The sequence below is a fragment of the Brachionichthys hirsutus genome, unplaced genomic scaffold (genome assembly GCF_040956055.1).
Source record: "Brachionichthys hirsutus isolate HB-005 unplaced genomic scaffold, CSIRO-AGI_Bhir_v1 contig_518, whole genome shotgun sequence".
Classification (NCBI taxonomy): domain Eukaryota; kingdom Metazoa; phylum Chordata; class Actinopteri; order Lophiiformes; family Brachionichthyidae; genus Brachionichthys; species Brachionichthys hirsutus.
Genome location: NW_027180501.1, coordinates 82,495 through 108,571, shown reverse-complemented (window position 1 = coordinate 108,571; position 26,077 = coordinate 82,495). Strand labels below are relative to the sequence as shown.

Genomic DNA, 26,077 nt, shown 5'->3' with positions numbered 1-26,077 from the left:
CTATAGAATCATATAGCACGCACATGTGGTGCTATATGGTGTGTTTCACATGGATTCCTATACTTATAAATGCCCTTAACTGAACATCTGCCTGGATTCCTTCCTTCATCTGTCACTAAAAAAAGTGATACAGATTCAATATATAGTTACAAAAACTAAGAAAGGAAAATGACGAGTAGTTCAGTAGTTCTGACTTTGATGCAGACAGAATATATATATATATATATATATATATATATATATTTAGCTTTTGAAAGAACTGGAAATTTACTTGCAGCCTATTTCTTTGCCTCATCCACGGTGCATCTGGAAGCTTTTGCATTTTGCTAAAAATGACTCCTCTCTCTTTCTCTCTCTGTGATCTCCTTCCCTTTCATCTGTGTGTGTGTTGCCGTTGACGACTACCTAGGCTATTGTCATGCCAGTCGTGCCAGGCAACAGCTTTGTGAGTCAGCATCATCCTGCGCTGCTATTTGCCCAAGGCCAGGTTCATTAATTAGAGAATAGTCCTGTGGGAAGGTCTGTGTTTCTCTGCCTGACGTCCCACTCTCATTACAGCTGTTTGTTAGAGTGGGGCCTCAGCAACAACACCAGGGGGCCGGGGACCATTATGCGGCAGCTGGAGTTTGGAGAGTACATCGACATTGTGGAGGAAAACAAGGGTGGCGATTTGGGAACGGTCTGAGAAAACACCAGATAGAAACGGACACATGCATAAACCTTTGTTGATAACTGGCACTTGATTTTACATGATAGTTTTGACCTTTATCCACAGAGAAGCAAAATGGCTCATATTTCTTTTTACTTTTTGCTATTAAATATTTACAGTATGTACATAAAACACCATCTACATGTAACCTTCAAATAAAGGTAGTATATAATGCATATATATAACAGCAATAATTGTCAAACTAAAGTTTAATCCCCCATCCTTATTTGGGTGAGTGGTGGAAAAATCCACCCAGGGATTCATTCAGGGGGAAAACTGTAGCTATTCCTGAAAACAGGCACATAAAGCAGGCACACAATTACTGGGTGAAAAAACACCATTAAGATGTAATCAGTGCACTAAATGTTGCTGCAGGACAATAAATAGTCACATACATTTGTACTTAATATACAAATATATCAAAATCTTTATTATCTTAAGGTCTGTTTTATTGCACTTTGTAAATGCGAACATAAGACATTTTAATATTGATGCAAACTATTACATTCAAAATGATTTCTTTTACAATTAAAGTGACTCAGTTTTTAAATGTGGTACAGTGTTCGGCTGCTGGGCTGGAATTACCTCTGAGCGTAAGAGGCATTGCCTTTAAACTCTTGTTTTCAAGGTTTTTTGTGCTGACGTTTTAAACTAAAGGGCCAAAGTCCTTTTCTCATCATTTGAGAGAAGGTCATGGACACACTGGGTATGGGCTTAAATGTGCATGCTCGAGTAAAAGAAGTGGCAAGTCCTCAGAGGTCAGGTGAGGCTTGGAGGACAAAACCTTTGAGGAATAATGCAAGAGAGCACATGCATTGAACAAACTCACCAACACGATGACAGCAGCAGGGCCAACAAAGGCATAAAGCAGCCCGCCCTCTAAGGATAGCCAGCAACTAGAGAGAATAAAAAAACAAAATATATCAAAACTCACAGATGGTGTATCGGATATCGGTTTACCGCACTCAAGATCCAGGATCCACTTTTCATACTCTGTGAGCACAAAGTCTTGTCCCACGAGGAGTATGCAGCAATAAAATATTATATTTATTTGCTTTTTTCTGAGCGAGATATTGAGGCATTTCTATGCTTCTGCTGGTCTTGAAACTATTGCCCTCAGTGCTGAGCATATTTATTATGTCAATCTGCAGATTCTCAAATGAAATTTCATTTGGAGTAAAAGCTACTGCACCTTAATGAGTTTAAATGTATCCTCTAGTAATGTAATCAGATCATAATCAGGCCCTTCTGTTGTCCTAATTGCAGCTCAATGAAAAGCAAGCTGGAAAAACACACAGGCCAAAAGCTCTAATAAAGTCCTTCCTTTGATGAGCCAATGAGTCAAGTATGAGAGAACAAAATTTACAAATAGATTTTAAGATCTTAGGAATTAATGATTGGCTTGGTAACAACTGTCAATAGTGGGGTTTGAGTGTTCTGCTCTGGTGTGGACAAAATACACGTTGCTGTTGAAATGACATCTGGACAGAAAATGATGCCTCGAGGAACCTGTGCATCTTTTGTTTAAGCATCCCTAAAATCACTTTCAATCAGATACTTTCTGCTTTGATTTAAATATTCACGGTGAGCTAACATAAAATATTTATTTAGGCTTCTTCTTTGATGCTTATCTGGTAATGAATATTTAATGTTACAGAGAAATACTTAGAATGTGAAATAAGTTTGGGGGGGGTTGATGATTTTGCAATAGAATTTTGAAAACCATTGACAGCATTGCCTTTCAGACAATAAAAATGTATTCTTATTCTTTAGATTTAAACCTCTGCTTTAAAATATTTATTTGTCTTAAACGTGGCATGAATCCTCTGTACTTTTTATTTAAACTAAACACATTGGGGGCAAGAACTCACTAGCTGACTGTGCCATAGCCTCTCGCCCTGGTAAAACCCACTGACACTGCAACAACCAGGGCTGGAAGACCTGCAGGAAACAGAAAGACAGATAAAAGAAAACAATAAAGGAAGGTCTGAACTGACTGAGGCCCGCTGGTCATCCAGGATGGAACACTTCGATGGCACTCTTCACATGATAGCGCTAAGCACCCATACAATAGTAGTATGTGGTGTGTGTGTGTGTGTGTGTAATTGAAAGTGACTGTACCATTCAAAGGTCTACTTAAATGCAGACATTAAAATCGGGCATCAGCAGCAATGAAATCTCTCAATTAGCATTAAAGTAGATTATTGCTCCACTGTCTTTTTGTGCTCATTGATCCTGCTGTATGTGACCCACGGAGGCTGAGTGCCGACAATAGAGAATGTAACATATAGCATAAAGCCGGCATTCATTAATTAGCCATATCAAGCAATTTGTGTGTGTCTGCATGTTAGCATGTGTGTGTGTGTGTGTGAGCGGAAGGAGAGCAATTGAAACACGGGCACAGAGCACTTGCCAAAAGGAGACGTAAATATGCTGGGCTCCTAATGAGCTTGGCTCTGAAACATTCGTGTAATTAATAAGGCTGTAATTATAGTTGTAAATGAAAAAGTAATTAGAAAAAAGTCACATTAACATTACCAAATAAGATGGTGGGGAGCCAGGCTGGTCCAATAACCATCAGGCAAAAAGTTTCACTTAAACAACAACTATTAACCATTTACTGATATCTCACTTTGGTGAAGGGACAACCACATACACTGCTGCTAATGTAGCGTAGCTCTAGTCACACACCGAATGAGCTATTTCCATGGCAACCAATTTCATTCGCCTAATTTATGGAGAAAAACACTTAATGTACAGAGGTACACACACACACACACACAATAACACAGGTAATAGATATGCATCTCTCACTATTGTTGACTGTACAACAATCTCTAGATTCTCCCTCTGCAGTATCAGCTGAGGGCATCAGCGTGTTGGCAGATTAGCCTGATGGGATCAATACAACGTGAAATGAAAAGTCCTTTGTGTGTGTTTGTGTGTGTGCGCGTGTGTGTGTGTGTGCGCGCCTTATGCTTGTGGTGGATGGTTTCATAGGTTTCAAAGCATCGTGCCAGTTTTATGCAGAGTTATCTTGTTACATTTTGATGATCCTGGTAGCTGCTGCATCAGGTAGTATTACGTCGAGTGGAAAGCACAATAGAGTGACTAAGGAGGTGAAGGCAACATCAGCAGGAAGATTACCTTTACTGTGAATGTGACACTTTTTTTTTTATTAAAAATCCATTTTAGTCAGGTGTGTGCGTAATATTTTTAGTCTTGTTCACAAAGGAGGACCTGAATGTATTGCTTGGTGCTCATATTTGCACTGCATGAAGCAGACTTTTACTTTTTTTAAGCACTTGAATGTCAGGTAATAACCTCCATATTTTCACCAGCCTCTTGCCCCTCTGTCGTGTGGTGTTCAATTGAATCTTAAACTCATATTTTCTTTATCTTGTTAGACAGATAATACATCTCAAACATATTTTATCTTGACCACCACTTATGTGCACCCCTGGATATAAATGTGAATTATTATTTTGGTACTGAGCATACAGTCAGTGATTTAAACAGCGCTCCTCAATAATATATTACAATTTCATATAATTGTTTCTGTCTTCATGCTTTTCATCAGTAATTCCGGTCACATGACGGTAACTCCATCAGTATCCCGTTGACAAATCACATGGCTTTGTTTGTTATGCTGAAAACCCTCCGGCACAGACGGAGTTCATATTTCCAGGAACAGCAACAGCCGAAACTTACATCAGCAGCTTAGCTTTGTGAATTTGTGAATGCCACCATGATACTGAATGCTCTCTCTCAAACTACAGGAAGTCATTAACACACAATGGACTAGTGCAAATGATTAATAGTACTTAACGGTAGATGTTGATGTTTATGAATGTTGCTGCCTTCTTTTTTTGAAGGTACAGCAAGGGAGACATGATGTTGATTCTGTCATGCAGAAATATGTATGGAAATTCATATTGTTATTAAATAAAGCTAAACAGTAACTCTATAAAAAGTGGCATCAAAAGCATATGAAACAAGACGCTGCCATACATCACATTAAATGAAAATAAACATGAAAACTTTTTGGAAAATGCAAAGATTTCAAGGGATGGATTGTTTATTTTTAGGCATGGAGAATTATATTGATTATGGTGAGAATGAGAACATCATCTTAAATTGATGAAGCAGTTGGAAACCATAACACTGTGACTGACGAGCACTAGAATGTTTTGGCTGGCTGAATCGAAAACCAAGAGTGACGGACATGCAGCAGCCATTTTTGTGGTAATGACTGATATTGCGGGCGCTCACCCCAGCCGAGGCACAGAAAACGCTTGCGAATGAGTCGTGACCTCATTTTGCCGATGACGGCTAGGTAGGACTGCCATGCCTCTGTCAGCACCCAGCAGAAGGAGGCCAAGAAGAAGAAATGCAGGAAGGCAGCAGTCACAGTGCAGATGCCCTTCAGAGAAAAAGGAAAGCATGAGAAACAATGGAAAGCAGCATCAATAAATTTAGCAGCAAAGTAAATAGAAATCTCCACATAATAAGGATGATGAAGAGAAAAGGAGTCTGATAAAGGACCTTGTGTTTGAAGGGTCAGCACTTAACCTGGATTCTCTGCCATACAATGACTTTTTGCTTGGTGAAATGTACTAAAACATTTTCCTGTTCTTTTCAGAGCTTCGCTGATTCAACCTTGTCTTCTGTAGTGTGATTTTTTTTTGACAGTTTGGTTTCCTGGTATTATACAGTAGAAGCCTCCCTGAAATCATAAAACTGAAATTTGCTACGTGTGGGGTAATAAACTTGCTCCGTCTGTGGCCGGCATCTTACCTTGCTAAGCGTTTGAGATTGTCCCACCAAAATCAATAAATTGGAGGCCAAGATGGAGAGGCAGAAATTCACCAAGATGATGGATCTCTCCGAACGAATATACCTACAGAGCACCGAGTGAGAGAACGACACACAGGTGACGTATTACTGACAGACTGATGGACTGAGAAGCATCACTTTGGACATTGCAGATTAATAAGCTTGACTCTTCCATCTGTCACATGTGTAACCAGAAACTAATTACCACCCCCTGCTGAAACCAAATTATTTGTTCCTTATTGGGCTCCTTTTATGTGTTTTGTAACCTGATTCGTGATTTAAAAAAAAGAAGTAAAAACTGTTCTGATTAGTGAAGTTGTGAGCCTGGATTTCATAACATCAGTGTGTGATTGTGTGTGTACCTCCAGAAGGCAGCATAAATTAGCAGGAGTATGAGCAGAGCAGTGCAGGAGACCCCACAGCCCACCATGAGGGGTACCGAGGGGATGCTGGTTGGACCCATGTCCTAAAGAGAGATAAAAGAAGGAAGGAAAGACAAAGGGGGATTAGATTCTGCTGCAAGGAACAATCTCACAGGTACGATGGGGCCGATAGTTAGTTTCTAGTAATACAATACATTCTATTGCACAATGCTACTTTAGAAATCGAAGCAAAAATAAAACAAAGATCACAATGAGAGTTCTGAGCATCCTCAGCATCTGGAATGCTACTCGGCAATCCGGTATCATATTGCCTACATGAATTAGCCACTGTGCAGCCTTGAGAATGAATGCACTGATATAATAATTAAAGGCTGATAGCAACATCACCTTACTTTCAAATATTACATATACAATGATATAGAAAGACAACATATTGACATGGATACCCGCAGCAACTCTGATCTGCCTCTGTCCTAGGGAGCATCAATATTATGATGAACAGCAACTGCTGCCATGCAGAGCGCATGCACCCCACCGTGCACCAAATGGACCTCATGTTTATCCTGCTTTTAAATTCTCAATCACACAATTTACCTCCTAGAGCAGCTAGCCTTCCCTTAAATCCCCAATGTTCATCACCATGTCCACTCACACTTAATGAGGTGTCTTTTTACTGCAAATAAAGTACATAGTCAGACACAAAAGCACGTCCAGGCAGACGTGCCAAGTAATTGAAAATCAGTGCACGAGCGTGTGCATGTCTATTCAAGATAATCTAAAGCAAGAAGGAGAGCAAATCACAGAGCGATGGGGAGTGGGGGAGAGTTAAAGATAAATGAGAAAAAGAAAGGAAGGATTAAAAAAGAGGGAACCGACGAGGAGAAAAGACACCCAGAGAAAGTTCCTTTCGTGGTTTTCCATGGACCATCAAAGGAAACCAATTTATCCAGTGGAAAGTGGAATAGGGCAGATTATCATTGTGAGTGCACACATACCTAAACACACAGATAGGTATAGATGAAACATAATCAAAGCCGCCTCATAAGAAAAGAGAAAGCCACGAAAAAGAAGAAAGAGATACCACATGCATCAGCTTTAGGAAAACGTAGGTCTCAAAGGAGGGGAAGAGATAAGAACAATGCAGTGTCTGATACCACATAGAGATGACGGTTAAAGGACAATGGTGGATGAAATGAGGATGATGTGGGGGGGAATAAACCCTCACACTCACACGTATATGCTCATGGGATTACTTTTATACTGCCTTTAAAAAACGTTCTCTTACTTTAGCCTCTGGACAGTTAATGGAATAAAGTTTTGCTTGCAATTTAATTACATTTTAAACTACAAACATCATGTATATTTGATGAACAGCTTAATTAGTTAATTTGGGTCACAGAAGCAAATAACCCAACCTGCATTGCATATAGGCTTTATTGTGTACTGTAACCAGATTACAGCACACAAGAACAGTCTATGTTACTCAGTTTCTTCTTACAATTTCTCTCCACATTCAACAAAATGCCATACTTTTGATTGTTGTTACAAGTTTAAAACAGTTAGACACTGTTTGCAGTATCAATTATACGATAACATAAAGTTGTTGTTAAAAAAACAGTGCAAACTTTCATATATTTTTTGTTAGAAGTTTAATCAAAAGGTTTTTCCTGTTAAGTTTACTTCAGAGCTCCATGTCTAAACTCCAATACCTTCACCACTGCTGACCCAAAAGCAAAATGAAATTCAGCTCCAGAAGAGACTGAGAGACAAAGATGCTTTTCGATGCTGTTTAGAGGCTTATGGATCAGCATCAAGTCCGGAGGTGAAGCGGGTGCCGTAGTTCAGTTAGGCTTAATCTTTCACCGACGTCACAAAATCCTAGGGCAAAATATTTATCCATCTGTGAGGAGGGTGAAGCTTGGCCATGAATGAAAATTCCAAAAGAACAAAGATCCCAAGCAGAACATGAAGTCCATCCAGTTTCAGAAGAAATCTTAGATGATTAGGTGCTTGACTTGAATCCAATCTCTGGCCGTTGCATTACATAAACCCAAGAATGGCATCTGCTACATAGTACTGCAGATATGAAGGAGTCATTAAGGGGTTGGATAATTTTAAGGCTGTAGTAATCAGTAAACGTACTATCTGCAAACGGCTGACAAATACTGTATGTTGCTGTTATTCCTAGCATAAAATGGGTGTTGGACAATATGGTTATTTACGGTTTGTGTGCATGACTATAAGATTAAGCATTGGATTTCATAATGTGGAAGGATGCTACAAAGGGAATGAAACCCAAAAAAGGGAAACACCGCAGGCAGAGACACACCAAGCTTGAAGACATATAATCACACAAATACCCTGATCTAAATGGACAGAGTGATATTATGTTGCCTTTGGCGGGGCGGGGGCACAGAGAGAGAGGCTCCGGATTAGGCTGTGCTGTGTACGGCCAGGCTCCCATGGGCAGCTTGGCTAGCATGTGGTGGAGGAGATAGCTATTTTAAGCTCAGGAAGTTTAACCTACTTATCTCCTCTCACTGACACTCCTCCTCCTGTCACTCCTACCTATCCTGCTACCTCCCCACCTTTTCTCCCCGTCTGCCGCCCATTATTCTCCCCATTCCTTTATCCCCGACTCCATCATCAGAAATGCCCAATCCATTATTTGAATCCATGTCCATTGCAACCTCAACTCTCCCCCCCCACCCCTCCATGGCTCTATTGCAAGGAAGTCCTCAAGATTCTTTTTGTATACAGTATTTATATATTCTACCCATGTGGTGCTTTTGCACTGTCTCACACTGCAGTCCTATATGGATTATGAAAATGAAATGTCTGGTGAAAGTTCCTGAAAACCAAAAACATCATATGCTAAAATGAACACGAAGACAAAATAATGTGAAATTAGTCAAATACAACTAACACTAGCCATGCTAGCTGCTCTGCGCGCACAACAGTGCTATGAACCGAGCGGGTGCTTCATACCGCCATTCAGCAGATTATGAAAAAGCGGCTGATATATTACCATATTCGCATATTGGACTAATGCGACGTTAGTGTCAAGTGTCGGACGACATGTCCTAAATGATGGAATAGTCACAGAGCGTGCACGTGTTTTAGTTTTTACAACTCTAAAAACCACCAGTATGTGCTACGTGTTCAGTTCAGGCAGGGAACGTAGCTAATGAGAGGTAGACATTTCCATCAGGAGTTTGTGTCGACTAACAACAAAAAGGCTGAAAAGTTTGCGGTAACTAGAAACGAATGCTAATGTTGTTCGAGAGCAGCTGGATTTGCAAAATATGAAACATTAGTGGGCATCATCTTAATGTGGAATAACGGTTGTTTATTATTGTTTCTGTTAACGTAAGTGTCTGAAGGCATCTTTTGCAGTGTGTTTCATCGCACCATCTCAGTTATCACAACAACACGGAGATACTATAAATACATGATTGCTGGTTTCCTCTCTGAAAATGATGACAGCACGATTGCCAAGCAATATGAATCAATGAGGTGTTCAGCCCACAAATAGCAAATGGAAGTTCGAGACTTGTAATATTGACATGAACTTGAGTTGACAGAAAGACGAAGCACAACATTGTGCGATACATGCATTATTACAGATCCATAATAGGATGCAGTGTAGCAGAGAACTAAAAGCACAATAGGAGGGATAGGTTAGAACTATTTAAAAAGATGAACATTATTATCGACCCCTTTAAAAATCCCTTTCCTCCAAATACAGTCAAAGCAGTTACTTTGGTAGTTACGAGTCAAAATAACACACTCAGCTCTTTGATATTTCAGGTTATTTTTTTAGGTACTTGTGAGTCACCAATAGCAGCAAAATAAATGGCTCAAATTACAGTAATTTAAGTCAAGCAACTCATTTCATGAGAAGACAGGGCTGAAACAGCTCTGGGAAACCCTCAACAGAACCAGGGAGCACTTGTAATGTTTTTCTGTGGAAATTGTTTTCCAAATTCACTTACATTTGAGCTGTGGAAATGCTGGCAGCGTCCCAAACATTCATCCACGCTGACTGGATTAAGGTTGAAGGTGACATTTGAACTATTAGCTCATATTTAGCTTCGGAGAAGCTTTGAATCTAACAGCAGCTCAAGATACAAATGCTACTTTGGAAGAATGTTTAAAATTAATTTCAATCTCGACACAACTAGAGCAATTTAAGTCCCTGACAATCTAGTAATCACATAGTTAGTGGTTAAAACATTACAATGGGAGGTTGTTGCAACCCAGCCTATTGCACAAATCCACACGCCTTGGCTGCAGGAATGACTCAATTTCATACGCAAACAGATTTCATCTCAAACTTGTCTACAAATAGACATGGGAAGTTCTACAGTCGGAATTGTCTATTAGCATTGCAAAATAGCCTGGTTGGAAACAGCATAGCCGCATTCTGAGCCCCCAGATGAGCCCCCCCTGCTGTCTATGGATTCACAGGTTATTTTCATCAAGGTAGGATAGGGGGAACTGTGGCAGCCGGCTGTACAGTAGATTGATTCCTGGCCTCAGCATTTCCTCTCCTAGAAAATGAGTCTGTCCCTAATATTCCCAAATGTACACCACAGAACCTCCAGCAGAGAGATTCCTCTCTGTATCACATTCTGTCTCTGATCCCAGGTCAAATCCTTCAGCGTTCCGCTCTTTATTCTACTATGGCCTCTAGCAACATGCTTCAAGAATTCAATAATTAATTACCTCGAAAGGTTCATCGCTTGATATGGGTGACATGTGAAGTAATGAATCAATGACCAGGCAACCACCTGAGGGTGTGCATATTTTGAAGAAACAGTGATGTTGTAGTCAATGTATTGGGTTATGATGGTCAGAAATATAAACTACAACAAAAATATTTAGCAAGACAACTACAAGAAAATTGTCTGGGGCAACTAAAAGGTCCTTTGCAACTTTGACCACTGCTGACTCTGTCTAATAGGATTTTAGATTTTAAGTCATAGAGAGCGTCATAACACATTTTTTATTGAGACAAACATAATAGAGAATATGTGTGGTTTAATACAGTAGGTCCCTGGTGATCATGAGGAGAATCTTTAACAGAGTATAATATAATAGAGATGCCTAAAATGCCTTTAAGCAGCTTTCTTGAGTTGCTGAGTTTGAACTGCGGTTATTCTGGATGGACAATAATGAGGCCTTATTATTAACACTAGCCTTAACGCTACACACAAAGCACCGAAGTGAATTGGCTGTACAACCAGAGTAGAGCAGAGGAAGTTTGATTTGTGATCCCTTTTCAGCAGCGTCTACTGCCTTGGGGGGCTTACAGACATGATAAAAATCATATAAGTGTATGAGAGAGAAGAGGGTGGGGGGGTGGGGGCATAGCTGGAGGTAGAATTTATGAAGCGGCATGGAACTGTAAAAGGTTTCAGAAACTGCTCCCAAGTAGCAACCTCTGCTTTGTTTCTGAGTTTGAAGGTCTCTGTTGTAGACACACACACACACACACACAACCACACACACACACAGAGGTATACTCACACATAAGCATGGACATCTCAAAGGCTATAGAAAGTAAACAGGATTAACTGGCTATCCCTCGCTGCACTGTAAACGGCCTGTAATGGCAGCACTGCTTCTAAATCCCTCCATCTTCCTCTCTCCTCTTCCCTCCCTCCCTTCCTTTTCTATTAAACATGGAGGCTAATCCTCAACCTCCCTTGTCCCTAGCGCCGTGGCCCAGGATAAGCTGTCGGAGCTGGGCGGCTGATACTTAGCTCTGCTCCAGCAGCCACACCGCCTGGACACAGCAGAAAAAAAATGTGTCTTCATTGTGCACACAGAACCATGTCCACGCCGTTCATGTTTATTTGTGTGTGTGGTTGTTTTAATTTACAAACATTGCATGTCTGGGTGTGACTGGGATTTTTTGAGTTGTGCCAAATTCAATCTGCTCTACTTCCTCCTCGATACAATCCAATCTCCACTGGAATAAAAAGATGACTGGAGGGCCCTGAAGCGACAAAATGCACCGACTCACCGGCCACAACAGTTCCTGACTAAGAGCTATTGACACAAACACACTGACACATAGTTTCTGGTTCTCAGTACTGGGTTTAAGGGTTGTACCAGGAAGAGAAGGATGATTACGAAAGGCCAAAAACATCAGCGTGCTTCCCCTCCCTGGTCCTTTTCTTTATATTGTTCCGTTGAAAGATTTGTCTGCAGCCACTGAGTATTTCCATATAGTGGGCATTCAAGTTCACGTTCAGGCTTTGAGGGGAAACATAATGAATAAGTACAGTTGTCATTCCACCACATAATTAGAATGTGGTGGGGAAAAATGCGGAATCATATTTTCAACAATGAGAAAAGGTGACTTCCAAACACAGTAAAAATACTTCCGGAAGCACAAAAGTGCAGTAAATCTGAGCTCACAAGCTTTTGCACTCGTTTGATTAATGCGATAATTCAATTCACAGCCATGTCAATTTGTTCAACACAAACAGGCGAGGAAAGCTAAAATCATATTTTCAGTCTGTTGACCTTTGCAAAGAGTTGCAAATGAGTTAAAAGCAAAAGTACTTGGCCAAACAAATCAGTCAAAGAAAGCAGTGACGAGGGGGTAATGAGATCTAACCAGATTCATGATGCTTTCAATCCCTTGACATGATTGATGATGAGTCTACAAGGACTTGCTGCATTGCAGAATGATAATTCTTTGTCATTTGCAAATGGTATTTTTTTGGAGTTCGTTTAATGCAAGTGTTTGTGAAAGGGAAAGTAGCCACGTCCAAACTGGTGACAGAAACAGAAGCCAATGAGGAAGTGCCAATAATACAGAATACACTTGTCTCCAAACGTGAGTTGACCTCAAAGACACTGTTAGATTAATTAGAATATTTGAAACTTGACAGTGATAACTGTCTTTACAAACCAGTATCCCATGTAGCTAATTCCCCTGCACATGGCAAACATATCAGTTCAGCCTCATGGTTACACACAGAGGGCGGACACATTTGGGTACTAACTCTGTGATCTTGACTTCCACGTTTGTGATGTTCATGCAAATAACTGAATATGATATGACTTTTGCAGACAGATGCCATGCAGCTGAATTTTGGAAGAGAGATCTGTAGACAGACAGCCTGGGGCTTACAAAATAATAAAGGCCTAAAATCCCCACGTTATCCTCCGGGTCCAAAACACAAGTTTTTACCCACAGGAGGAGACGAAAGTTAACTTTTGAAAGTGGATTTTTCTTCACTCCTATTTCTTAACCAAAGCAACAGCAAGCCGCAAATGCTAAACAGCCTTGTCTAATCATGTCAAACATCCACAGTTACATGTTGAAGGCTAACTTAGACGAATTTTCTCTCTCATTACAAGGCGGCAGCTCACTAAATGATCTAATCTTGGCTAAATTTAGCTGAAAATAAATCCCACTAATCAACATGTAATCAAACAAGGGCAAGACATTTCTATACAACAACAGAAAAGCTTGACAGTATCAATCTGCAGCAATTGTCTTTTGATCAGTGATGCAAAGAAACATGTCTTACACCAGACCAACATTATGCAGTGCATCACAAAATCAAAAATAAGTAGAAATCCATCCAGTTTTTTGTAATTTACAGTAAAATTCAACAGATTGAGACAGCATCTAGATTAAATAATAGATAGTTCAGCAGCTATTGGTCCAACAGAGTACATTAGGCTGTTCATAGAACACTCACCGAGTCTTTAGCTTGCTGCGCTAACACGGCGTAGGTGGATATCTTGCTGCACAGGCATTTGGTGTGGACAGTTGTTGACGCAAGCGTTTGGCAGCCTTCTGTGGCCCAGTTTGCTGTGCCAGCTTCCCTGAAGGTGGGAGAGAAACACATGGGACATAAGCAGTGGGGATGAGAAAAATACACACCTTAAAATACAGTCACATGATTTAATGCATCTATATGAAGTTTCAACTCAGAAGTGGGTGATAAAGAGGAACAGAACTTTTCAGAGGACAGTTTTTCTTCACCATCAAGTTCACTCATCCACTTTATATGTTTAATATGCAGTGATCAACATGTGCATGCAATGGCAGGTTATTTTACCCTGCTGGCACCAATGTCACCCTACTTGTTCCAGTCGTCCGGGGACGTCGCTGTTACACAAGCAGTGACTGCAATGTTTCACTATTTTCTATTAGTTTTTTTTTGTTGCCTTTCTGTCCACATGCAAACCGAAACACGCTAGGATGGTTTGTCTGAGGAAGCAAACAGATACACATTCACGTGTAGCCCAGAGATGGCGTGTAGCGCCATGACTGGTCTACTAAGTCATGTGGGCGTGTTTGATGGAAAGGTCAATTTAGCACATAATTTATTAATCAAAATTACACTAATGCATATGAGCATGCATATACACCAAATGACCAAATACGTTGAATTTGTCTGGATTTGGAATAATGAATACCAAAAAAGCAGTCATAATCAATTACTGTCAATCAATATAGTGATGAATTGATAAAAATAACAACCAATGGCAAAGTGTTAAGTCCACGCACTACATTGCCCAAGGCTAAATGTACTGCTGACAGGCAGTTCAAAAATGAAATGACATGTATCAACATTGATATTCAAACACACACAATTCCCTGATGATCATCATCTGCACATTTCAAAGTCTGAAGATCGAGGAACAAGCCACAGCAGTGAAGCCGTGAGGCAACTTGTCAGGCAGCACGGTTCATTTGTTTCTGTATATGTATGTGGGGGAATTGGGAGACAGGCAAAAATACAGTATGAGAGTACGAGAGCATGTATACGGGCTCCGGGTTATCCTCCGAAGTGTGTACGGTGTGTGAGGTAAGTTTTGGGTTACATTTGCATTCCACATTATAAAAAGAAAAGTCATGATCGAACTCCGTGAAACTGAGAACGATTCATCTGACGTTACATGAATTCATGAAATGAAAAGTTTTCATTCTGAGCTCCCGCAAGGTATCAAGTAAAGTAGTCACTCTCATAAGGAAAACATGGCCCTATGGGCTCTGGCTACACATGCATTAATGAGATGATAAAAAAATACACCACAGTAGTCAGAGCAGATATAATGCCCTGTGTCCAGTGTTCTGTACCACATTTCCGATTTTAGGCAAACTATGACATCAAACTTGTGTCACATGCACAGACCAGCAATGTGATTAAACAGGATACAAGTAAAGACGAGAGGGCAAACTGTGTTAAGAATAAACAGTGATTACTGCAAAGATATAATGATAGCTATAAGGGATGACATAGAAAAATCACCCGGATATGGAAATAAAAAGCATGTACAGATACCTACAAGCAAGTTTTATCCTTATTATACTGACAAAACCTTCAAGTCAAATGGCCATAAACTTTCTTATGGATAGCAGGAATTTAAATTTAAGTGCGAATGAGGTTTAATATTCAGCACATTATATTGTTAAGTCATTGACTGAATTCCCTGAGGTTTAATGTGCTGTTTTGAGGAGATAACTTTAGTCATTGCCTAAAGTCATTTGGTCATCCACATTGCAAACAAGGAACTAATGAGTCAAAGAAGGAATAATGTGATGAGTGGATTAGAAATAATTATTGAGGTTAAGTAGTCTCAAGTGGACACATTCATACAGATGCAGACATGTTGACAGTTTGTACTTTTAACATGAAAGAGGCAGCAATAATAACCTTCAAGTTCAAAAAAGTATAAAAAGTGAGGCATAGACAGTGTTCTGCAGCGAAAGTGCAGAGGATTTATTTGTGCTCCTCGTTTCACCCCCTTTCATCCAACCACAATTCAAAGAGCCATCCCTAATCACCAGATTCACAAAAGTCTCAAGAGGAGAGTCTCAGAAGATCTGAAGAAGAGGTAGAGCGGAGTGAGTGCCATATACACTAACCCAGCAACCTCCACTGACTCAGTGGCCGGGGGGAGGAGTTAATGTTTCTATTGGGTTTCGATAGGTGCTGGTGTGGTGGACCTGGCATGCACGAAACCACCATTAAAGGGAAGAGCTGTCATCCCAGGTCCAACAAGGGCAGCACGGTCCCTCCAGCCCCCAGCCCCCAACGACCACCTCCCCCGCACCAGCACCTGCCACCCATCACATCACAACCCCTATTTATTGTTTTGATACACAGACTCGTTTCTCCCTCTGTATTTATGTATGTATGCACAGTGCACCAGCTCTACCGATAGGGCAGGGTTGTTGTCAAAACTACAGCCTTGTAGTTTATGCCCTATTTTAAGACAGTTCATTCTCTCTGGTACGTGCAGTCTAGTCGCTGCAGGGAATACGTTTTTCACAGAAGACATTTTGACGTGTCACAGTTATAAGCACAGGTGTAAATGATAGCTGACTTCTATTATAGCTGCAGGTTCATGGTATTTCGCTTACCGGCTTAAACAATGATTTAAACTGAAATTATGCTTTCCCCATCTGATTTGGTTCCATGCCCCTCCAGTTCTAATCCTGTAGACGTGTATCAAAAATTGACTATTCTAAAAAAAAGCTTAACTTGGACTATAATTTCACAGTTTTAGGTCTCCGCATCTGTTGAAAAAAGAAAAACACATTTTATAAATGAAAAAAAATCATATTATTCTTCCCAATTGTTTAATTTGTTGTCAATAAATTATATGATGTGTGTGTGTGTGTGTAGTTAGAATTGCTATGGGTCAAAATGTCTTGGCATAATGTAATTAACTTGTAATCATATTTCTGGAACATTTACTTAAAATTTGAAAAAAAAAAGGCTAATCCACTTGTTAGAATGTCACAAATTTAATTTTCTTTTCATTTACAACCAGATACAAAAATATTCAATTTGATAGTATGTAAAAAGGTTACCCAAATACTGAACAGATGGATTAATGGCCTATTAATTTCACTGCAGCTATAAAACAGCAAATATTAGAGTATCTGTATTTTCTCAACTCTTACCACCTATTGTGCAGACCAGGCCTTCACATTCACAAACCGATTTTGACTCAATTCTAACTACAGAGAGAGAGAGAGAGAGAGAGAGAGCGAGAGAGAGAGAGACACACACACAATATACTTTATTGTCACTGAAAGCCCTACTCTCCCCACCCCACCCTCTTCCCATGCCACTATGTGAGCGGGGTGCAGCATCATTGACCTCCATGACCCAATCTGATCTCTGACGTGGTCATGAGCTAATTTATAAGCTTCTTTCCCAGGATTAGCATTCTTCCTGGTGTGCAATCAAGTCAGGAAACAGGAAGAGAAGAGATATATAGGATCACACCACAGCCACAAAACGCCACAGAATCATCCTTGTGTCACGAGCAGGAGCAGGAAATCAATTATTAATTCTGATCCTATTTTAGATTTGAGATAGATTGCATCAGAAATTGTGAAAGATTTGTCTGAAAACTATATATTTTCTGATCATTTTACCAAATCCAAAATCTGCAGCTCAAAATCTTATAAAGCACAAACACAGTTTACTTCCTGCCTGCATCATGTAGCAGAAAAATAATTATAAAAGTCAAGAAGATAAGCAAAAGGAAAATGCGCCACTTGACTTATCCTTGAATATAAGACTTTTAAAGACACAATTTCACCCCGCAAAAATCTAAGCACAACAGTGTCTCCGAGAATAAATTTTAACCGTGTTACTTACCCAGTGGATCTCAAATTTTACAGGTGCAGCATTGGAGGCAACAACGTATCCCAACTAAGAGCAGATCACATGTCTTCTTTGTCTGCAAAAAGCTACATAAACTCTGGCTGTGCCAAAAGGAAACTGCATCAACTGTGAACTATCCTTTACCACTCAATAGGATATAGTGGCCCATTCTGCATGGACTGGTCACATGACGGGACAACCCACCCCCAAAAAGCAATTAATTAAGAGAAAGTCTACAGAGTAAACAGTTCTGACATAATTTACTTTACCGAGTCACCTAAACTACAAATCAGGAACATTTAAAAGTCAGAGCAATCAAAAGTACTCTAAAGCTGACTGTTCCCAATAGAACAAGAGCGTTATGACTCCAGAGTCAAAACTACCAAGTTACCCATGATCTTCAAGGATTGGTGTGATCGCTGAGGAAACGAGCAAAGAGCCTGTCCGTGCCTGTAAAGCCCAGGGGAGACAGAGCCCGTCTAAGCTCTACTAGCCAACTCCGTCTTGCCACGCCGACTCGCTGTTTGACACAGTCTTGATCTCCTCTGCTCCGTCAGATGGAAAAGTGGAGCAAGCCCGATCAAACCTTCATCCCCTCCTCTCTGTGGCTGCACTGTTAAGCGTGTTAGAGTGTGTGTGTGTGTGTGTGTGTGTGTAATTTATAGCTATTTCAGTATTTTCATTTGTGTGACAGTAGGTTGCTTTTATGCTTATTGGAAAGGACACATGAAAGATATGATTGATGCATAAATACATTTTTGAGAGATGCTTTGTATAAAGATGCAGGCAAAGAGGCAGTTTGCTCTGATTGCAGAATCAGTAACATCTGTCAGTAGCTCACGTACAATCTGAAGTAACCACAGTAATTTCTAAATAACGACAAAGAAGCTGAGAGTTCCACTGTGCAGTGAGGGGATGTATTTCAGTGGTGCTTTAGTCGTATATCCATGCTCAGGCAGAGTGAGGGTCATCGCACAATGATGCCAGAGGCAAGGACAGCAACCACTTAGTGAAAAAAAGCTGAAAACAGCCACCATCACTTCCCATGGAAGAGACAGAGCGTTGGTGAGAGGCGACGTAACACAGGAAAGATGTGCAGTAATTAGTCACGTTCAAGGTAAATAAGAAAATGACAACATGTAGACTTCTGTCTCCAAAAATGTTTTCCAAATATTTCAAATGTTTCGAAGATGTGAAGGTAAAGGTATCTATTTGAGTTGGCGTGGAGAATGAATGAACATCGGTTCAAGCGACATACTCATGGGAGGGATGGCGAACACGGCATTTTGGGCGGGCAGATGGCACCAACATATGGGCCTGTAATGGGCGAAATACATAAATAAACCCTTGGAGATAAATACTGAGATGAACTGTGAATACCACAAACTGTTGGCCAACTTAACCAGCTGAGTGTGAGTGCAATTGAAGGAGTGCTACCACTGAAATAGCTTTCAGATTTGTGAATAGACCCCTGCTGAAAATGTTTGTGCACTGACAATTGTGATGTGGACGACAGTTGGCTTTAGAGATTTGAGCTTATGTGTGGTTTGCTAATCTCCTGAATTCAAGCACGTGACCCAACTACACATTATGACACTGAAGTGGAAAAGATACACAAGCCACTTTTTAAATGTGAGTGCATCAAATTGACTTTTCTGTGTCTGAGCTAAACACCTTTGTCTCATGCTGTCAGCCACGACACTGTTTGCCTTCCCTCTATAATGCTTTCCAGATATTCACCACCTTTTATTTGGTTCCCACTCAAGCTTAAAGTGTGGAGATCAGTTTGACAGACAGCCCTGTTGATAGCGATGATATCCTCCAGCAAACAAACAACAGCTTTATACAAGTTATTTGTCCATGTCAAGAGCACAACTTTGGTCCATGTACAGGCGCCACTCTCTGTTCTTGTATGTTTGCACATCCTCTAATAACGTAAAGGGGATTCATTCCATATTTTCCAACCAATGCTTTGATTTTCACAATTGACACAACCCAGTTAGGCAGATTACACAGCCTCACACCATCCCCTAAGAGCATCTGTGCAAGCAAACAGCATGCTGAAATTATGTCATGGTATTTTCACTAAATTGGTCTACTTTGTGCACAAACTCGAGAGATCAACAGTTTATCCTTGGAAGTTTAACAAAGCAGAAATATCCAACATGAAAAAAATAAATATGCAAATAGACAAACAATGTAGTGGATAAGACCGTTTCTCTTATTATAAATGAATCATGTTTAGCTGTGGTTGCTTCGTGGCTTCACAATATCAAAGGATAAAATATTTAAGACCAGAGTCTTTGTTTATAGCACATATAACATTTACATCCTAGCGTTTGTATTTGTGTGAATCCATTTATGTTGCATAATGTGGGAGTGCTCAGAACAATAAGCTAATACACAGGAAATATTCCACATCCTTCCTATGCTGAGTGTGTTCGGTTGATTGACACTGCTGCTTTATATTCTGCTTGGATCCACAATGCCTTTGAATTTAATTTGATTGCAGCTGTAATCTGCCAACTAGTTAATTGCCTTTGCTGAGCTTTGTTCCTCCCCTACCTTGATAGAGAAGAGTGGTTTGATAAGTTACAATTCCTTATCCTCTCTGCGTGAACCTGCAGCCCCATTGTAAACTTCGTGCACAGGGGAATGGCTCCTCCAGAACTGGGTAACCGAATCTCCAAATCTCAAGAGGGTAGCTGAAATGAGCAGAATCTTTATTTCATCCTTCTCACTGTCACGGTAGACAGCAACAAGACAAGCCCAGGTCTTATTAAAGATATTTGTTCTGCTTATGACTCATCTGTATAAGTGTTGCTAGAACAATATTTGTAATCAACGTGACATCAAACAATTACCAAAAGCAGACATGAAGAATTGAGCTCAGTAAAGCATCCTCATCTTCTCCCAACCATGAGCCCAATCCTAAATCCATGAACTGTTTACGCTAACAGCATCATGACTACCTCGATAAAGAACTAGCCGATAAATGTTAGCCAGGCAGAAATGACATTTATTCCGCATGAATATGACTGTTTATAGTTTGAGACGAAGCTGCACCTGTGCAGTTACGCTGCTGTGGCTAATAGATATGGGGCCATTCGAAAGGCAACGGCTGGCAGCGACGTATAACGAGACCACGACTTGGAAACAAACGCTGGCTTAATGGTTCTGAACAGATTTGATTTTGGTATTGACAAAAAAAGAAGAATCACTATGTGGGTTAATGGTTACAACAGCGTGATCGATTGTACTGGTTCACATTGAATGGTGATGCGAGTTATGTAGTTCACTAGTCAGTGTCAGTGGCCTAGATAGACAAGTCAGGGAGAATCCATGTGATGCAATGCGAGTGGTGTGACTTTAAAATTCTTAGACAGACAGAGAAAATGGTGTTTGTTCTCACTGACTAATCTAATTAACACCCATGCAGCGTACTTCATTAGACTGTTTTCAGTTCAGTCAGTTCATATAATTAATCTGCGTGAACACAAACACACACACACACACACACACACTGACAGATGCATTGCTGCACTGCACGCACTCACATGCACACGATTGTCAGAATAATTTAGAATGACTTACGGGTTGCCGTAGTCCCAGACGACGCACTGAGGATCCGATGTACCCTGGATGATATGGAGGGAGGGAGGGAGAGAAGATAAGTTGTTACTGTCAGTTGAGAGAATGAGTGAGAGTGAGAGAAAAGAGATAGAGAGAAAACAGAATAGTTAGTTGCCAGTGGAGAAAGACCGATGGTGCATGGGCGATAAAGAGGTAAACAGAGAATGAAAGAGAAGGATTGAGACAGGGAGGGGTGGAGAAACTGTCAATGTCAGACAACAGCACACCAAAAAGAAGCTGCTGCTGCAAAACCGACAAGATGTGTGTGTGTGTGTTGGTGTGTGCACGCGTGTGTGTACACTTAAGTAAAAGAAAAAGCAATTTTGGTGACAATAATGTGTTGGTAAAAGCTGTGAAAAGGACATTAACATCCAAGAGTAAATTTTCTACATAAGTATGACCACAGTGGAAAGTATTAAAGGAATATAAAATGTCACGCTAAAATTACTTATGCATGAAAACTAAAGTAGTTCTAGGTGAAGGACTGTAAGGGAACCAAACTCAAGAAACCACATTAAGTTGTTCACATATAGTCACACCACAGCATCACGACTGTCTGCATGCTGATGAATCGCGATCAGCTGACAATCCATCGACTCGCTGGAGCCACAAGCCAATCTTTGAGGGTCAAAAGGCAGGCGAATCATCTGGTTATCAATGCTTAGTCATGCGAGGGGGCAAAGAAGACTCGCTATGACTCAATCGGAGAATCAATCACACATCAATATCTTGAAATGATGCATTGCAACTTGCGGCACCAGCGATCTTCAGCCACCTCTTCACTGATTACTTTTCAAGAAACCCCGAGGCTGGAGTCAAGATCGCATTTGTGCATTCATTATTACATCAAAAGCATTTAAAATATGAAACTGATGTCTTCTAAGAGAAAAGCAGAAGTCAGGCTCTAAGATAAAAGTGGACACTATACTTTGTAGGTCCTTTAGAAGAAAGAATGATCAGGCCACTTGTAAAAGTCAAATAGTAGCAGCGATGCACATTTCTATGCCCGATATCAGGGGACTAATGCAGAGGAAGATACCGTAGGTCTCTCATTGTTTCCAGTCAGTTGGTTCTTCCAGTGTCCTGCAGAGAGCGCTTTGACGTTGAGCGCCCCCCTATGGTAAAGGGTATTATAGCAGCAAATCCACACACGCTGTTATGTCATAAATAACAATCTAAATCTTCTTCAGTGAAGAAAAAACACTCAAAAATATGATTTTCAAAAATCAAAAATAGACTGAAAGAGGTGATATAAATTCAAGTTTGCACTATTAGTTTCTATAAAGAAAAGGACAATCCTCTGAACAATTCATGGCCGATTTCTCATCATTTGGTGAATCCCAATGGCATGGCCGGATGCAAAAGGCTGGCCGGATGCAACATTAATAATCACAAGAACAGACAGTCGGCACAGACTGATGGGCCACACCGTTTTGCTACGTCTAACACTGGGTGTCCCTGGGCGTACATTAGCGTGGCATTCAACTATCAATCAACAGGCATCATGCTTGTCTTTACATGAGTGACATCCATCCCTGCACTCCCACTACGTCTGCATCCTTTTTAGCTCTGATATGTTATAGAATGACAGCGCCTGGTTGACAAATGCCTCTCAAAGGGACCAACGTCTGTTTGACAGCCACATTCATGGACCCCAGTAATGTCTGTCTTAACAGCTGTCGTCTTTTTCACTTAAAAGGAATGGCAGTTTTTTTTTAAAGGGGTTCCCAACACCTATGTTGTAGCCATTTCATGGAATGCTTCAGCTAATTCCATGACATCAGTTTTGTAACGGAACAAGGTTACACTTGTTCAGCGTCTAGCAAACGTTTTCATACTTCACATTAAAGATGATACATTTGAAAATGAAATGGAACAAACTGGGTGTCACTTTTATCCTGATCGTATTAAACAAGGTTGGATATAAATTTCCAGAAAGTCTTGTGTGTGATGTTTCTAAAGCAGAGATGTTTTATATAACATGGAATATTTGGAGACCCAGACACCCCCTTTAGGAGGTAAACAAGAGTCCCAGCCCAGAATTAGCTTAGTCTCTCTAATCCGGATGAGTTTCATTTGGAAGTTATCCACATTATTATATAGCATGAAAAATCTATAATTAAATCCTTCATTTAATCATATAAAATAGCCCCACAAAACATTGTTCAAAGTTATGTACATGCACGTGGCCGCAACAATGTCCTAGTCCTGTATTGCACACTGCAGGAAAAGTATCCCTTCCTAGCTGGAGGCTTCAATTAGCAAGTAACATGCTCGGATTAGTATAAAGTGACGGTGCAAAACCTGAAGGATGTCTGCTTTGCCTGAAGTTAAAAAACAGGATCATGGAAATATGAAGGAAATGCCATGCTTAAGTAATGAAACCATGGTTTAAAAGAAGACGATGGGTGGAGTGCCGAGGGATGAAGAATGAGTAGGCAGGTCCCGGTCGACACATCCAGAGACCGACTTCAGAATGTGTGTAAATTTGTTTGCACTATCTCTTGAGAGCCATTAAATATTCAACATTATTTTCAAGACTGTGTCCACCTTTACACAGCAGAATGGCTAATGAAACCCACATCTTATTGAGGTCATGGAGAGTGCCTCTCATTAAACTTGCACTTAGTCCTTTCCACTGAAGACGCCTCACAAGTCGTTTATAAAAACACTCTACTGTAACATAATCTCAATAGGTACCAGGAGACGTTGTGATACAAGGATGTCAAAAGGGTCTGTATTTATTCAGGCAATTCGCCGAGTGCTGTGGCACTTTATAGTATGCGGCACTTTCTCTTTCATCTAAACTCTGGAAACATGGGTCAACTGGGAGAAATCAAATCCTTAAAAACCTCCAGTAAATGTATTGCTCAGTATACAAGTGTATCATAAAAAAATACAAACCCTTTGTATTGGAAAATACCTCAAACAGATGAACAATTTAAATTGTTTTGCATGCAGCACACTTATTATGATATTACTCATAAAATGTTGAGTAGTTCCACATTCAAATTAAACCTTTGAGTAATTAGGTGAGTTCAAATGATGAAAATAAAGAGGGAATGTTCATTAATTTCTAACAGAATAATGTTGAAATGAAGGAAATTGTAACAATAATAATAATAATAATTGCTAAAAATATTTTTATTTTGTCAAACTTACATTAATAAGGGGCGACAGCTCCACCACCACCATGGGCTCACTGGGTTGTGGTTCTGGTCGGACTGTCACTGTCATGATCTTGGAGTTAATCACTGCAGGGGGACTAAAGGGAGACAAAAATAATAATCATGATAACTAAATACATAAATACACATTATGTTAGTATGTTTATTATTCTTAAATTATGTATTACGCAACCACGTTTTCCCCAGACATATTTTAAAAATGAATGAACATGAAATACATTTATTTATATTGAAATAAATGCATACATAACACAGAATAAAAATACAAATAAAAACCTCATTAATAATAAGAAATCTAAAGACAGAGAGCCAAAGTTAAACTAAAACAGAACAATAGACCTATTAGAATTCAGCAGAGCTACAGGGAGAAAAGGGTTTTAACAGCTTTTTCACAACTAAGACCAGTGACCTGAATCAAAGTGCCCAGGGCCAGCAAACATCTCATCAAAGTGGCCTTTTGAAAACCTCTTGATTTCGCCTTACTTCTGTTTTTGCGAGTCCTATGAAAGTTTCAGGACCCATTAAGCCTACACCAATCCTCCTGTATTATTCCAAAAATACCCGGGCGATGCAGAAGAGAGGAAAAACATCTAGGGAATTTTGATTTTATTTTATTTTCTGGGGAGATCCAAGACAGTTGTTTGATAACTAGGCAGACACAAGGAGAGAAGGAAAGTAATACATACGCTATAAGAGACTAGGTTGGAATTAGATAGAGGGAACTCAACAAAGAAGAAAGGGCCCAAAAATAGAAAGGTAGTCAGAACAAGAAGAAAATAAGTGAATACATGGGGAATGAAAACTTGCTGGGAAAGTATATAAAAAAGAGGCATATAAAAGTAAAACCAAGGACCCAGCAATAATCAGAAGATGAAAATATAGCTTGGAATGCATGAATAATTATGAAATATTAAACAATTGATCAAAGAGAATTACTCACTTTGGTGCAGGTAAGATGATGCCCAAAGTCCTGTATAAGACGGCTCCGATGACATAGTGCAACGTCGATTCTGAGTCTGTCTCTGTCTCTGTAACACAATTTTGCAACTGATCAGCGCAAGCAAAAGCACCATCTGTCATGTGGCTTGCATGGTGGTTATTATCCCACACGGCGGTATGGCAGAGGATAAATGACTATTTACCATTGTACAAGACATTTGGGAAAATGCATATTGAATTCATTTGTCTGTTACAATTTGGAATTCTCAGGTGCAGATAGTTGAAGAATGTAAATTCTCATAACTCTTTCAATTGACTTGAAATAGAAATACAAACACTATACTAGCACTGACAAGGAAGACATGTAAACTCAGAGAATTCACACATGGCACAACGGTTCTTTTAAACCTGTATTATTGCGTGGCTGAACGCGTGTCAGTCAGCTCTATTATTGTGTGGTTTTACTCTGGACAAAGTGGCTCGCTCGGCCAGCAGGACCATTGGCTGCACTCTGCCGCTCCTGGAGGAGACGTATAAAACAAGACTCTTAACCCGTGCTTCACAAATTGTTCATGGTTCCTCGGGCCATCCTGCCCGGGCCGCGTTTGAAACGGTTCCTTCAGGGAAGCGATATCGCTCAATTACATGTTCTACAGCTCGCCATTCCAAGAGCTTCTTTCCACAAGCTGTGATGGTTTTAAATTATATATCTGGATTCTTATGTTTAAA

The 26,077-nt window shown here is 40.1% G+C and overlaps 1 protein-coding gene across 1 annotated transcript in view; it reads right to left on the bottom strand.

Moving 5' to 3' along the window:
* Window positions 1-565: 565 nt before the first annotated feature.
* LOC137915673 (adhesion G protein-coupled receptor B2-like) overlaps window positions 566-26,077 on the bottom strand; it is a 71,231-nt gene continuing 45,719 nt past the window's right edge. The window contains exons 13-22 of the mRNA XM_068758819.1: window positions 25,350-25,437; window positions 24,384-24,486; window positions 21,183-21,226; window positions 13,656-13,782; window positions 5,908-6,011; window positions 5,507-5,609; window positions 4,982-5,132; window positions 2,581-2,650; window positions 1,535-1,605; window positions 566-681 (exon numbers count right to left, since the gene is read on the bottom strand). Coding sequence (XP_068614920.1) covers window positions 566-681; window positions 1,535-1,605; window positions 2,581-2,650; window positions 4,982-5,132; window positions 5,507-5,609; window positions 5,908-6,011; window positions 13,656-13,782; window positions 21,183-21,226; window positions 24,384-24,486; window positions 25,350-25,437 — 977 coding nt within the window. The remainder of the gene's footprint in view (window positions 682-1,534; window positions 1,606-2,580; window positions 2,651-4,981; window positions 5,133-5,506; window positions 5,610-5,907; window positions 6,012-13,655; window positions 13,783-21,182; window positions 21,227-24,383; window positions 24,487-25,349; window positions 25,438-26,077) is intronic.